This window comes from Akebia trifoliata, chromosome 13 (assembly GCF_017979445.1).
Source record: "Akebia trifoliata isolate Shusen 1 chromosome 13, ASM1797944v1, whole genome shotgun sequence".
NCBI classification, from domain to species: Eukaryota; Viridiplantae; Streptophyta; class Magnoliopsida; order Ranunculales; family Lardizabalaceae; genus Akebia; species Akebia trifoliata.
Genome location: NC_141387.1, coordinates 2,655,643 through 2,668,790, shown reverse-complemented (window position 1 = coordinate 2,668,790; position 13,148 = coordinate 2,655,643). Strand labels below are relative to the sequence as shown.

General features: G+C 34.3%; 1 protein-coding gene across 1 annotated transcript; it reads right to left on the bottom strand.

Moving 5' to 3' along the window:
- Positions 1–7,980: 7,980 nt before the first annotated feature.
- LOC147387298 (putative disease resistance protein At4g27220) lies at positions 7,981–12,446 on the bottom strand. The gene is made up of 2 exons (XM_086421546.1): positions 12,324–12,446; positions 7,981–11,880 (listed from the first exon to the last, which is right to left on the bottom strand). Exon 2 carries the CDS (start codon positions 11,800–11,802, stop codon positions 7,981–7,983), a length of 3,822 nt encoding a protein of 1,273 aa, XP_086277672.1. The 5' UTR covers positions 11,803–11,880; positions 12,324–12,446.
- Positions 12,447–13,148: the final 702 nt, after the last annotated feature.

Genomic DNA, 13,148 nt, shown 5'->3' with positions numbered 1-13,148 from the left:
TAGTTGGAAAAACCATTCATGGAGATAAGGAATTATTCATTTCACGGAGCACCTAACGACGATGACGTGACATGCGTTAGTTGAAAAATACTTTGGACAGTCAAACAAAACAGGTGGACTCGAGAGGAGTTGCTGTGTTGAAAAGTCGACTGAAATGATTAAACATATTAATAAATAAGAATAAATAAATTATATTAAATATAGCTGTTACCTGAGATCGAATCGGAATTAGAACCGAAATAGAAAATCCCGTTTTTGATTCACTTTATTAGAATCAAGGGAAAATTATCCAAAAAATCTATAAAAAAAAATTATTTACGAAAAACAATCTAATTTTTAAAAAATTAGAAAAATGATACAAATCCGATCATTTAAAGACCGATTTTTCTCTCTCTTCAATTCTCTCACCTCTTTTTCTCTCTTCTATATTTAAAAAAAAAAATTTAATATCAATCTTTCAAAGATCGATTTTTCTCTCTTTTCAATTCTCTCTCCTCTATATTTTAAAAAAAAAAACGATTTTTTTTTAAATATCAATCTTTCAAAGACCGATTTTTCTAATTAATTTGGAAAAAAAATATTAAAATTAGAGAAGAGAGAAAGAGGATAGAAAAGTAAAGAAAGAAAAAAATCGGTCTTTCAATGATTGGTATTTTAAAAAAAAATCGATTTTTTTTTAATGTAGAGGAGAGAGAAAAATCGGTCTTTCAATGACCGATATTTTAAAAAAATTCGATTTTTTTTTAAATGTAGAGGAGAGAGAAAGATGATAGAAAAGTGAAGAGAGACAAAAATCGATCTTTCAATGATCAGTATTTTAAAAAAAATTCGATATTTTTTTTAAATGTAGAGGAGAGAGAGAAAAATCGATCTTTCAATGATCGGATTTGTATTTTTTTTTCTAATTTTTTAAAAATTAGATTATTTTTTATAAATAATTTTTTTTTTGGATTTTTTTTCATAATTTTCCCTTTTTTAAAAAAATATAGAGGAGAGAGAAAGAGGTGAGAGAATTGAAGAGAGAGAAAAATCGATCTTTGAATGACCAATATTTAAAAAAAATTCGTTTTTTTTTAAATATAGAGGAGAGAGAAAGAGGTGAGAGAATTGAAAAAAAAGAAAAATCGATCTTTGAATGATCGGTATTTAAAAAAATTCATTTTTTTTAAATATAGAGGAGAGAAAAAGAGGTGAGAGAATTGAAGAGAGAGAAAAATCGATCTTTAAATGACCGGATTTGTATCCTTTTTCTAATTTTTTAAAAATTAGATTGTTTTTCGTAAATATAAATATATATATATATATATATATATATATATATTTATTTATTTATTTTTGATAATTTTCCCTAGAATCAATTAGAGTCGAATCTAATATGGAACCGAATCGATAGGAACTGAAACCATTAGGTTCTATCCAATGGATACCCGAAATCAATTTATTTGTCATTTATTTTTTACATCATACATGATTGACGGTTATCTCGTATTTTAAAATTAACATATATGATATATAATTCTTCAAATTTCATTAAGCTAAATATTTGAGTTAAAAATGGGTCATTTCTTTTTAAATTTATTACTTGTAAAGGAGATAAATTTTAGAATAATTTATCAAAACGGTATAGATTTCGAAATTAATTATCAAAATGGTACACTGTAGCAATTAATTCCAAAAATGATAAATTTACCATTTTCGGAATTAATATTTTTTATCAAAATAGTAAAAAAGTAAAATTTTTGTACCGAAAATATCCTTTTTTGTTTTAAGTATGCATTTACAATTATAACCTTCACAATAACTCAAAATCCAACAAAATTTTAGGATTCACTCTCTTTGATGAAGAATTCCAACTCTCTTTTCCACTTAATTGCCTAAAAAGTGAACCTGAACTAGGTATTCTTCTTCTCTTACTCTTTCTAGTATGTATGTGTATGTAGAAGACAAGAGAAGATATCAATCAAAAAAATAAAAGAAGAGAAGAAGTTGGTTTGTTTGAGGAGGTTTAAATTGAGGAAATAAGGAGTTTTAGAGAGATGGGTATCTATAGAGATGGAAGTGAAGGAGAGTGGGATAATTATAGTGAGAGAGACAAGCAAAGAGTGATGGATTTCAAGCTTTATCTTTTGTGCAGGTAAAAAGTATCACGGGGAATCCTTCCTTCCTTGGCTTATATGAGAGAGAGAGAGTTGCAGTCTTGTACACTACTCTCACTGTTTGTATTGATGATGAAAGAGAGGATTCTCTTTCTCTTTTCCTTTTATCAGTTCTCTGAACTTCATTTTCTCACGGGGAAAATCTGAACTTCATCTTCTCTATTTCTCTTGCAAGATTTCAAGATCTCCCCAACAGAGAGAGAGAAAGAGAGAGGGGGAGGTTGCATACCTCTTCAACCTCTTGTGGAAGTTATTCAAAGGAAAACCCATTACAAATGAATGAAATATATTTATGAAAGAGGAGAGGACTGAATCGTAATTTCAGTCAAAATTAAGAAAATGGTATTTTCGAATTTTTTTTTTTATACTATTTTTACTGATTTGATAAAAAAAAATAATTCCGAAAACAATAAATTTACCATTTTCAAAATTAATTGCTACAGTGTACCGTTTTGATAAATATTCGAAATGTTGTGCATGTTTTGGTAAATTTGCCTTTTAGCAAAACATATGACTGTGTGGATTGGAAATTCTCGAAGTCTATTTTATTCCAATTAGGCTTTCCTGAGTTTTGGATTAGACTAGTGTTAGAATGTGTCTCTACTCCTAGATTTTTAGTTATTTTGATTGGTTCTTCATATGAGTTTTTCCAAAATGAAAGGGGATGGAGACCAGGTGACTCTTTGTCACCTTTTCTCTTTACTTTGGTGATGGAAGCATTCTATTGTATTCTTGAAGGTAAAATTGAAGTTGGAAAGATTCTAGTACCAAAAATCTAGGGTTCGGGAGGGTATCCCATCTTATTTTTGCAAATAATGTTTTCTTGTTCTCAAAAAATATTGACTCTTTTATTCTTGCAATCAAGAGATCTTTGGATTATTTCTTTGAATTGTCGGGCCTCCAAGTTAATGATGATAGAAGTTTGTTGGTTTTTAGTGAGTCTTGTAAGTGTTCGTTGTAGATTCCTAAGTGAAAATAATGCATAACAAATAATAAATAACATTGGCAAGTAAGGGATTGATCCACAAAAGCAACAGAGTTTCTTACTTCTACTTAAAACAATAAGGTAGTAGAGAACTTAAGAACACTTTCTTTCGATGAAATTTTCAACAAACCAAGAAGGAAAAAAGTTATGCCCAAATTACTATAAGCTATGTCTGTAGATCCTCCTAGGTCACCTAATCCTATGAGGGACTTAAACAAGATAGAAAAAATTTCCATAGCTATATGGAACTCAATTGAGCACCAAATATTACTGAGCTAAGGACAAGAAGAAAGGTTTGGTTTACCTTTTTTTTTTTTTCTTATATAAAATATATATTTCTTAGTGCACAAGTGGAATAATCCCTTCTTAGTGTTCACAAAGAGGAAGATTTGTTAATCATGCTTGCACAAAGTGAACACTCCTTTAGTTGTCGGTTAAAACATGAAAAAAAAAATCTTAATACATGAATAAAAATAACAATTAATTAACAGAACAAAACATTCAATACTTGAAATTGTTGTCTATCTCTTCATACCTTTCGATTTTCGATTGAGCTATACAAGAAGAACGAATGAACAACCCAGTACAAACTCTTAATTGTAACTAATATTAAAGAAAGATGTGAGACTTATGCAATAGAATTGGTTTAATTATGATTCATGAAATTTATTAATTGAAAGTAGGTGAGCCATCAACGGATAGTGGAAATATATAATTAAGGATATAGTGTTTTTTTTATTATTAGTCTCTCATTGACCTTGGGGCCTTGATCCAATCAATCACAGAATAGTCTATTTGGAGATGGCTTCATTATGATTCAGGAAATTTATTAATTAAAAGTAGGTGAGCCATCAACAGATAGTGGAAATATATAATTAAAAAATATAGTGTTTTTTTATTATTGTTTCTCATTGACCTTGGGGCCTTGATCCAATCGATCATAGAATAGTCTATCTGGAGCCATAGTTGAACTTTTAAGATATCTGATTGGATCTATATCGAGTAATTTTTAAATAGAAAATCATTTATCTAAGCCTTAAACTATCAGTTTTGATTATTGACAATCTTATTTTACATGGCCAATTTGTGATAGAAATTCATGTTAATTCAACTTCAAATTTAACGAGGATGTTTGAGATTTCATCTATGTGAGGACTTGATTTTCTAATTAAAATTTTTTTTTCTTCCTAACTATCACTATATGTGATTCATTTTTTTTTCCAACCAAAAATACCCTTTGAAGCTTATTTCCAACTTTTAAGATATATTTAATGCATCTTAGCATGTTCCCTTGGGCACACATTAACAAACCCCTTTAAAAAAATCAGAAAAATAAAGAGAGAAGTCAGAGAACGACATCTTCGTTGTTATAAGAGTCGCTATTGACTGACTCGAAAATATCCACTTGCTTTTCCTTCGTTTTACTTGGCATGTGCACAGAATCATAGATCTTTTTCCTTGTGTTTCCCGAAGATAAAGATCTATGATTATTTGCACATGCCACATCAAGCGAGTGAAATGCGAGTGACATTATTCGAATCAGTTTATCATTAGTCTTATTATAATTAAGGAAATTTATAAATTGAAGTAGGTGAGCAGTCAATGGCTCCAATGGCTATAAGTCTTCAAAATAAATAACGTAGACAATTAATTATTGAAAAGAGGGAGAGGGACAATAAGGTTGAAGCATCCTCATCAATGCTTATTAGATATTCTATCTCATGACATTTTACAATACAAAGCCTATTTAAGAGGCTGAAACCCCTACTGCATCATTGTATGCTAGATGCTTGAAACCTTTGCAAGAAATTAAATCAAACCTAGCATTATATCCTTAACCCTGAAATCAAATTTGCTCCGTGGATGTGGACACGGGACACCACAACTGGTCAAATCAAATTCTCAGTTTTTAATGTCGCCATTTGCCACCAAAATAAAATCTTCCAGATTTTTCCATGACACCTATATCTTGACTCTCTTATGCCATTTCCTTGTAGATACATAGTCTGAAAGTTTTGAGGTGTCCAGGTGAATTTTGCATTGAGCCCAAAGAAGTCTCACTTAAATCAAGGACAAAAAGTTTTTTCAAACTTTCAAGGAAATTATCTGGATTTACTTTTAGATTTCAATTCCCTCTTAGAGTAGTGGACACTCCTACTGACTAGGGAGCTCAATAATGCCACTTTACATAAATGACACCACCCATCTACAACGTTAGGCTGCAATTTTCTTGAGTTTTTATCAAAATGATCTTGATTATAATTTTTAAATATAAAAGTTAGGGCAAGGCCACTCAAATTTTGGTGTCAACCCACTTCTACTCTGCCTTTTCCCACCATAATAGTAAAGGAACAGAACAGGAAGACAACATCAATTGTTCTTCCATTGTTATGTTGTAATCCAAACATTGGTTAGTTATCAAAACTACAAAAATGTCTTTCTAGTATGCAATCTTCATAGACCCTTTAATTAATATTTTAAATTACCAATAGGCCCTTACAATACATCGTGTGTTTACACATGCCACCAGCCACCTTCTAGTACAAGATCAGCTCTTCTTGTAGAAGACAAAAATGAATTTGCCTGAATTCTTACGATTTCAATCATACCAGTTCAACAGTTTCTTCTGGTTTTCCCCTCTGTATTGTTGACAAAAAATTAAAGAAGTTTCATAGGGAACCCAGATGAAGAAATCAAAGAATGATCATAGACACGTTGAGAAAAAAAAAAAAGAAACAATAGAGAACGAGAAGAAAAAAAAACAAGATGCAATCACACAGATTCAACTATGAATAGAAAACTCGCAGTTACAAATGACACCCTTTCACTAAAAAGATAAATATTACCCTAGGAAAGCATAGTAGGGGTTTTACAGAATATTAGTGCTTGACTGGTGAACACCATGTTAAAAGATGAACAGTATTCCTTGCTGACTAGTACAATAACATGACTATGGGTTTGAATACGCTTCCTTGCATTTTTCCCTCCTTTCTCCAATGTTATACATTTCTTCCCTTAGGCCTCGGACTCATGTACCAAGCAATCACCATCTTTCATTTTGTAGCCTGTTGTACTCTTCTACTGATGTATAGAAATTGATGGATGAAGATGTACAAATCTGAGAAGGAGTGCTGTTGCTCCCTCGGCTACTGTACTGTGGTTGGGAGCTACTGTCACACTTATTACACACAATTGTTTCTATGATGTTGTCACAACTTATTTCTACGGGAAGGTAGGGTTTCAACATGTTCCTGTCAATAAACAAGTGTTGATCAGTACACAAATTAGTTTTTAACTAAAAATCTAGAAATGATCTGTTAGTTACTCATGTTCAAATTCTGTAATGTAGCTTACCAAGTGAAACCTGAATACTAAAATTAAAAAGTACCTTTAATAGCATGGATTGAATATGAATCCATTGAGCCAAGGCTGTGTCAAACATTTATACCCATGAGCCACACGCAACTTCATTTCCACTGCCAACTGCAAAGCTCTTGTTATGTAAATTAGCACCTTATATGGGTTTCAAGCTTCATGATAGAAGAGTATACGTCTCAAAACCTTGCACAGCAAATAAGTGTACATAGAGTAATAACCAATCCCTGTGCCATACTACAAATTACCATTTAATTAGATCACCATTTCCACTGCTGAAAACAAAGACATTACGGGAATACTTCCTACCCAGATAAATGCAAATCTTTTCCATGTTACTCAAAATGAGAAAAAACATTTTTGACCGATAAATGCTAAAACAGAGAAACCTATCAGTAGCTTATAATTGACTGATAAATGCAAAAAAATAAATGCAGGGGAAAATAGAATGGCAAACAAAAAAATTACAAAGAAGTGAAACCAACGAAGAAGTGCGAGTAAAAAAACCACAGTGATTACATAGGAGATCACTAATCCTTAAAATAATTTTACAAAAATAAAATAAAAAGGACTTGATGTACAATATTAACACCAATAATCATCCAAGGCAAGCAACATACATCACTAGGGACAGACTAGATTTAATGGGAACTTAGTGAAACCATAAAGCAGATTTTAAGCTGTAGCTCAGCCTGGATTTAAGCGTATGTGCCCAACCATTCTTAGCAATGTTCAAGGTGAAAGCCCTCCCTTTGGTTTTTCCAACTGGGATGGGACGACAGTCTATGGTTTCACGCGTTAGCTTCCTCACATTTGCTTTTATCATTGAAAAAATTAGAAAAGCAAAACAACCCAGAAAAAAAAAATAGCATACTTCATGAAAAATGATTAAGATTCCAAAATTAAGGGCATGCTTGATTGCAAGGAAAATTTAAGAAAAACCATTTACCTGACAAATCTTATATTTGTTGTTATACTCATCATTACAAAGCCTCATCCCCAAATATATGGATAATTTTGAATTTTCTTGTTGGGATCAAGCAAAGTGGTGATAAAGTAAGTAAATCTAAAATTTTAGAATAATTAAATTGTTGGTTATGTAAATTATCAAAGAATCTCAATTGTGGTGAGGACAGAGGAAGGGGTCTAAATATATGAGGGAAGTGTCCCCCATCCTACAATTGAAGGATGTAGAGATCATAAATTCATTGTAGTCGATGAATTATAAGGAACTCCAGCCCTCTCTACTTAGGACCCAACCTATATAAACTCTCAATCAGATTGTCAAAATGTCTAAGAAATTTCATTAAATTTAAACAATGATTGTCCTAGTTCAAATATCAAAACCAAAAGGAAGTATCAAAAGAGGATGGTGGGTGATCAGACCTTTTCTTTACTCGAACTAAAGGCAAGAAGAAGCATGTCTTGAGGCTTCAATCTTCTTTATCTCCCAATATTAGCTTTTCAAAGTCTCAAGGTTAAGTCCAAGTCACCGGTCTCCAATTCATAGTTTTCAATGGTTGACACCTCCCGTGTTTGCTCTAGTTGGTCTAAATATGCTTCGGTGCAGTTCTCAGTGGCTTCCAGATCATCAATAGAAGCAACATCTCCTGGCTGGTTAAGGTCGTAAACATTTTCTGATTCTGATATAATATCATGGTCTAATACTAGACTCAACCAGTTGCGCGTAGGATTTTTCGAGAGGATGGTGCCTGCAACCTTGGGATTAGTCTCACTCGAAGAGTGGGGATACCTCTTCAAACCCAATTCTGAAGACCATGTAAAATCTATTGAGATCTCAGCAGGGTAGGACACACCTTGAGGTTCGAGAGGAAGCCTCTTTAAATTGGGACAGCTTGTCACTGTCACTGATTTTAAAGAACAATAGAGAAGTAAACCACCTTGGCAGATGCCTGTTAGACGAGGTAAGTTTTTCAGTTGAAGATACTTTAATGAAGGTAGCAATCCTTGATGACCTACTGCTTCCTCCTTCTCATTCTCTTCTATTGCAATTATCTCTTTCAATTCGCCACATTCAGATATAAAGAGTTTTTGTAGTTGCTGGCAACCTTGTGCTAAACGGAATGTGAAGAGGTTCTTCAATCCATGGCATCCGGTGATTTGTATATATTTCAAGCTTTGAAATGTACCGAGAGGTAAACTGTGTTGGCAGATGCCTATTAGATGCGGTAAGTTTGTCAGTTGAAGATCCCATAGTGAAGGTAGCAATCCTTGATGACCTATTGCTTCTTCATTCTCATCCTCGTCTATTAAAATTATCTCTTTCAATTCACCACATTCAGATATAGAGAGATATTGTAGTAGTTGGAGACCTTGTGCTAAACAGAATGTGAAGAGGTTCTTCAATCCATGGCATTTAGTGATGTCTAAACCTTCCAAGCTTTGAAAGGTACCAAGAGCTAAACTGTGTTGGCAGATGCTCATTAGACCAGGTAAGTCTGTCAGTTGAAGATGTTTTAGTGAAGGTAGTAATCCTTGATGACCTGCTGCTTCCTCCTTCTCATCCTCTTCTATTGCAATTATCTCTTTCAATTCATCACAGTATTCTATTTTGAGGACAAGTAATTGTCGGAGACCTTGTGCTAAACGGAATGTGAAGAGGTTCTTTAATATCTTGCACTTTTCAATCGAAAAATGTGTCAAGTTTTGAAAGGTCTTGGGAGCTCCTGTTTCATAATCAGAATGATACCTCAGTAGTTGCCTGTGTCTCGAGGTTGAAGGGTCTTGAACAACCACTATATGACCTTCATCGTTCTCACTTGGATGTCTGAGGAATGTAGCTGGTGGTAGCTCATGCAAGATCTTCTTCATGCTGCACATGTTTGTGATTATTAATTCTTCCAAAATCCCAAATGATGGAACTTGTGGAGTCTCCTCACCAATGCTTAGTAGATATTCTACGTCAGGACAGTCCTGGATACAAAGCATTTTTAAGTGGCTAAAAAACCCTACCGTATCCAAGTATTCGAGACAGTTGAAGCCATAGCAGGAGGATAAACTCAAATGGCTGGCTTTTTGGCATAATATCCTAACCCAATTTGAAATTTTGTTTGCTCCATGGATGTGGACACCACTACCACTCCATCCAAAATTTGGAGCTTCAATATAGTTTTCTACATTCAGAAAAATTATAACTTCTTTCAGATTTTTCCATGAACAAGCAGGGATGTCTTGATACGCGCATATGCCATTTCTCACTTCGATTTTAAGACTGACCAGGTTTGGTAATGATACTACCTCTGCAAGGCTAGCATGTCCATTCATATCCCACTGCTCAAAACTTCCCAGCATGTGTAATTCTTCCAACTTAGTCAGCCTTGATATTGCATTTGGTGCTATATTTGAAAGGCTGCTCGCATCTGTCAAGTCTAAGCACCTTAGATTTGTTAGATTACCTATTTTTTCAGGCAACCTGTCAATATCGGAGCCAGACAAATGAAGTATTTCTAAATTCTTCAATTCTCCTAAGATTGATATGTTAGTCGATAGTTCACACCCCACTAGGTACAGAGTACGGAGGTTTGTGAGATGTCCAAGTGACTTGGGCACTGAGCTAAGATGATGACTTAGATCAAGGACAACAAGTGCTTTCAACTTTTCGAAGAAATTTTCTACAATATTTATTTTCACTGTCCAAGTCTGACTCAGTAACAGGGTTCGGACTTGTGGGCTTTCCAATGGAGTAGGAAGCTCAGAACACTCATTATTCATAAATGAGATCCGCTTATGTGTGTCGAGTACATCTACCCGGGGCCAATTACTTAATCCTTGACCTGCTTTTATCAAAAACCCATTGTCATCATTGGACGCAATATGTATGGCGACATCTCGAACCACATCATGCATCATCACATGCTTGTCATTGCGACCATCTAATAACAAGCCACAAGCCTTTAATTTTCTAACAAAATTAAGTAGCTTGTTTGATGCATCTTCCAAACTTTTGTTTACATTCAAAAAACCTTCTCCTATTCCATAGTCTCTCATCCGAGACAAAGGAATGTTATAGTCTTCAGGGAACATGCTAAAGAACAAGAAGCAGCACTTGATTTCTGGCCCATCCAAATGATCATAGCTGTATTTCAGAGATGTGATCACTTCTGGAATTATGCCTTCTAATTCGATTGGGTCAGGATTTTCTAATGCGCGTAAGACATCGTTCCATACGAATTCATCCCTTACATCTTTCAAAAGGGATCCTAGCACAACAATTGCTAATGGTGAGCCCTTACATTTCCTTGCAATCTTCTGTGCAAGTGGTAACAAAGTATCCTGGGTAGCAACATCGCCTGCTTTTTTTGTGAATAGAATCCATGACTCTGGTTCAGAGAGGGGTTTCACTTCGAATATAGTTTCAATCTCCATTTGGCGGCAAACATCACGGTTTCTTGTTGTGAGAATGACTTTGCATCCCACATGGTCACTTCCACTAGGAATTCCAATATCTGATGATAGCTCAAACCTCGTCCACACGTCATCCAATATTATCAGAACCTTCTCCCGCTTCAACCTCTCCAACAATCTACTTGCTCTTTCTGCCAGCTCACTGTCGGCTTCAAACTCTAAGGGCAACCTTCTCCCAATATAATCTTGAATTCTTTTAAAATCTGGGGAGTTTGACACGGTCACAAATATAACTTTCTCGAAGAGCTGGCTTTCATTGAGTTCAGTGTTTAAATTGTTCACGAGGGTTGTCTTCCCGATCCCCCCCATTCCATGCAGCCCAATAAATCTGGTATTCTCATCGTGTAATGCCTCCCTGACCTTTTCCATAACGGCCTTCCTGGATGCCAATCCCTCTACAGAACTGGTAGTCTGCCGTGGTACCACCCTTGGAGGAGGTGGAACACGAGAAACCACGGTGAAGTCCCCTCTTGCTTGGAGTGCATTGACATCACGTAACATCTGCACCGCCTGTTTACTCAGCCCCCAACGAGAGCTACAATCTGGACACAATCCCTCTAAACATCTCACATTCTCATCATTAGCTTCGACATCTAGAAGACGCCTCACCTTCACATCAATAGCGTCTACCTCTTCCAACCATTCTTTCACTACTCCTGTGATTTCTTCCAATCTACTCTCCGCCTCATCTACCGATTTTTGTACTTCGTTTCTCAATGTGCTCAGACGACGGGCATCCTTCCTAAGGTTCTCAAGATTCTCATCGTAACTGATAAGATAACAAATTTGGCCCTCAAGAAGACCAAACAAACACTTGCCTAATCCCACGAGGGACTTAAAAAAGATAGAAAAAATTTCCATGGCTATGTTTATGGAACACAATTTGAGCACCAAATATTACTGAGCCAAGGAAGAGAAGAAAGGTCTGGTGCAGTGAACCTGTATGCACCAAGTGAATAAACTTTATCAGTTTTAATCATTTAAAACATGATTCTTCATGCATTGTCATACCTATCTGATAAAAAAAAACTCTCTTACTTTATCAAGTTTGTTACTTAACAAACCTTATTTTATGAATCAAAGCTTGATCGAATTTGTAAAAAAAAAATAGATGGCTACTGAACTCTCAAATTTAGAAATAATAGAATTCATTAAAGAAAATGAAAATTTTTTCGAATTTTTTCTTTCTTTCAAAATTCTCAGTTTTATCCTTTATAACCCTATGACTTCGGAACGAACAAACAAACAAACAATCACTTGGCTATTTCAGTGAGGGGTGAAACCAAGATAGAAAAGAGTACCAAAGCCATAATTAATGATTAAAGAACTAACTAAATGAAAGGAAGCAATAGAGAGAAGAAAGGTATCTGGTTTTGGTTTACCTCTCTTTAATTTTTATAAAGGATCAAGCGGAATTCTTTGGTGAACGTAGTGTACCTGTTAATTTGCACCAATTGAACAAACTTCATCAGTTTTGATCACTTAAAACATGAAAAATAAATCTTAATAGATCGATATATATGAGATGATATACAATTTAAGACTTAGAAAATGATTCTTCATGAATTGTCATAGTTTTAAAGTTTCAACTTTCAATAATTTTGAGATAAACTATAGGAACAAGAAGTGCAATAGCTCTCACTGGAACAATGAGATCACTCCAAAATGTATAATAAACTAAAATTATAAATTAAAGCAGGTGAGCATTCACTAGACCAAGGCTCTAAAATGTAGTTTGGAAAAGGATTTAATGTGACACAGGAGTTTCAGTGATTCTCACAATTCTGACGTGAACATGTATACATAACTGTAGATGGTTTTTACTCATATCACGAGGAAATACATCTATGATTATGGCCACATCTCACGTCAAACTTGTGAGGATCACAGCAAATACATTTTGTCATTTCAGCATTTTCCTTTGGAAAATTGGAAGAAAAATAATAAAAATCGGAGGGTAACTTTTCAGTTTTCACTTTTCACACATAGAACGTGGAATATTTTCTTTCCATCAAAGAAAATAGTTCGTAGTCTTCCTCTATGGACTATTTTCATGATTTTCATTTTCACAAATAGAACGTGGTGTTGTCGTGTCACGGCCGTATTCTTTCGAAGCGAGGTCGTGCGGCGCAAGGAGGTCAAATTCATTTGCAAGTCTGTAAAATGATCGTATACTACACACACATAACTAGCAAACAAGTAAATGA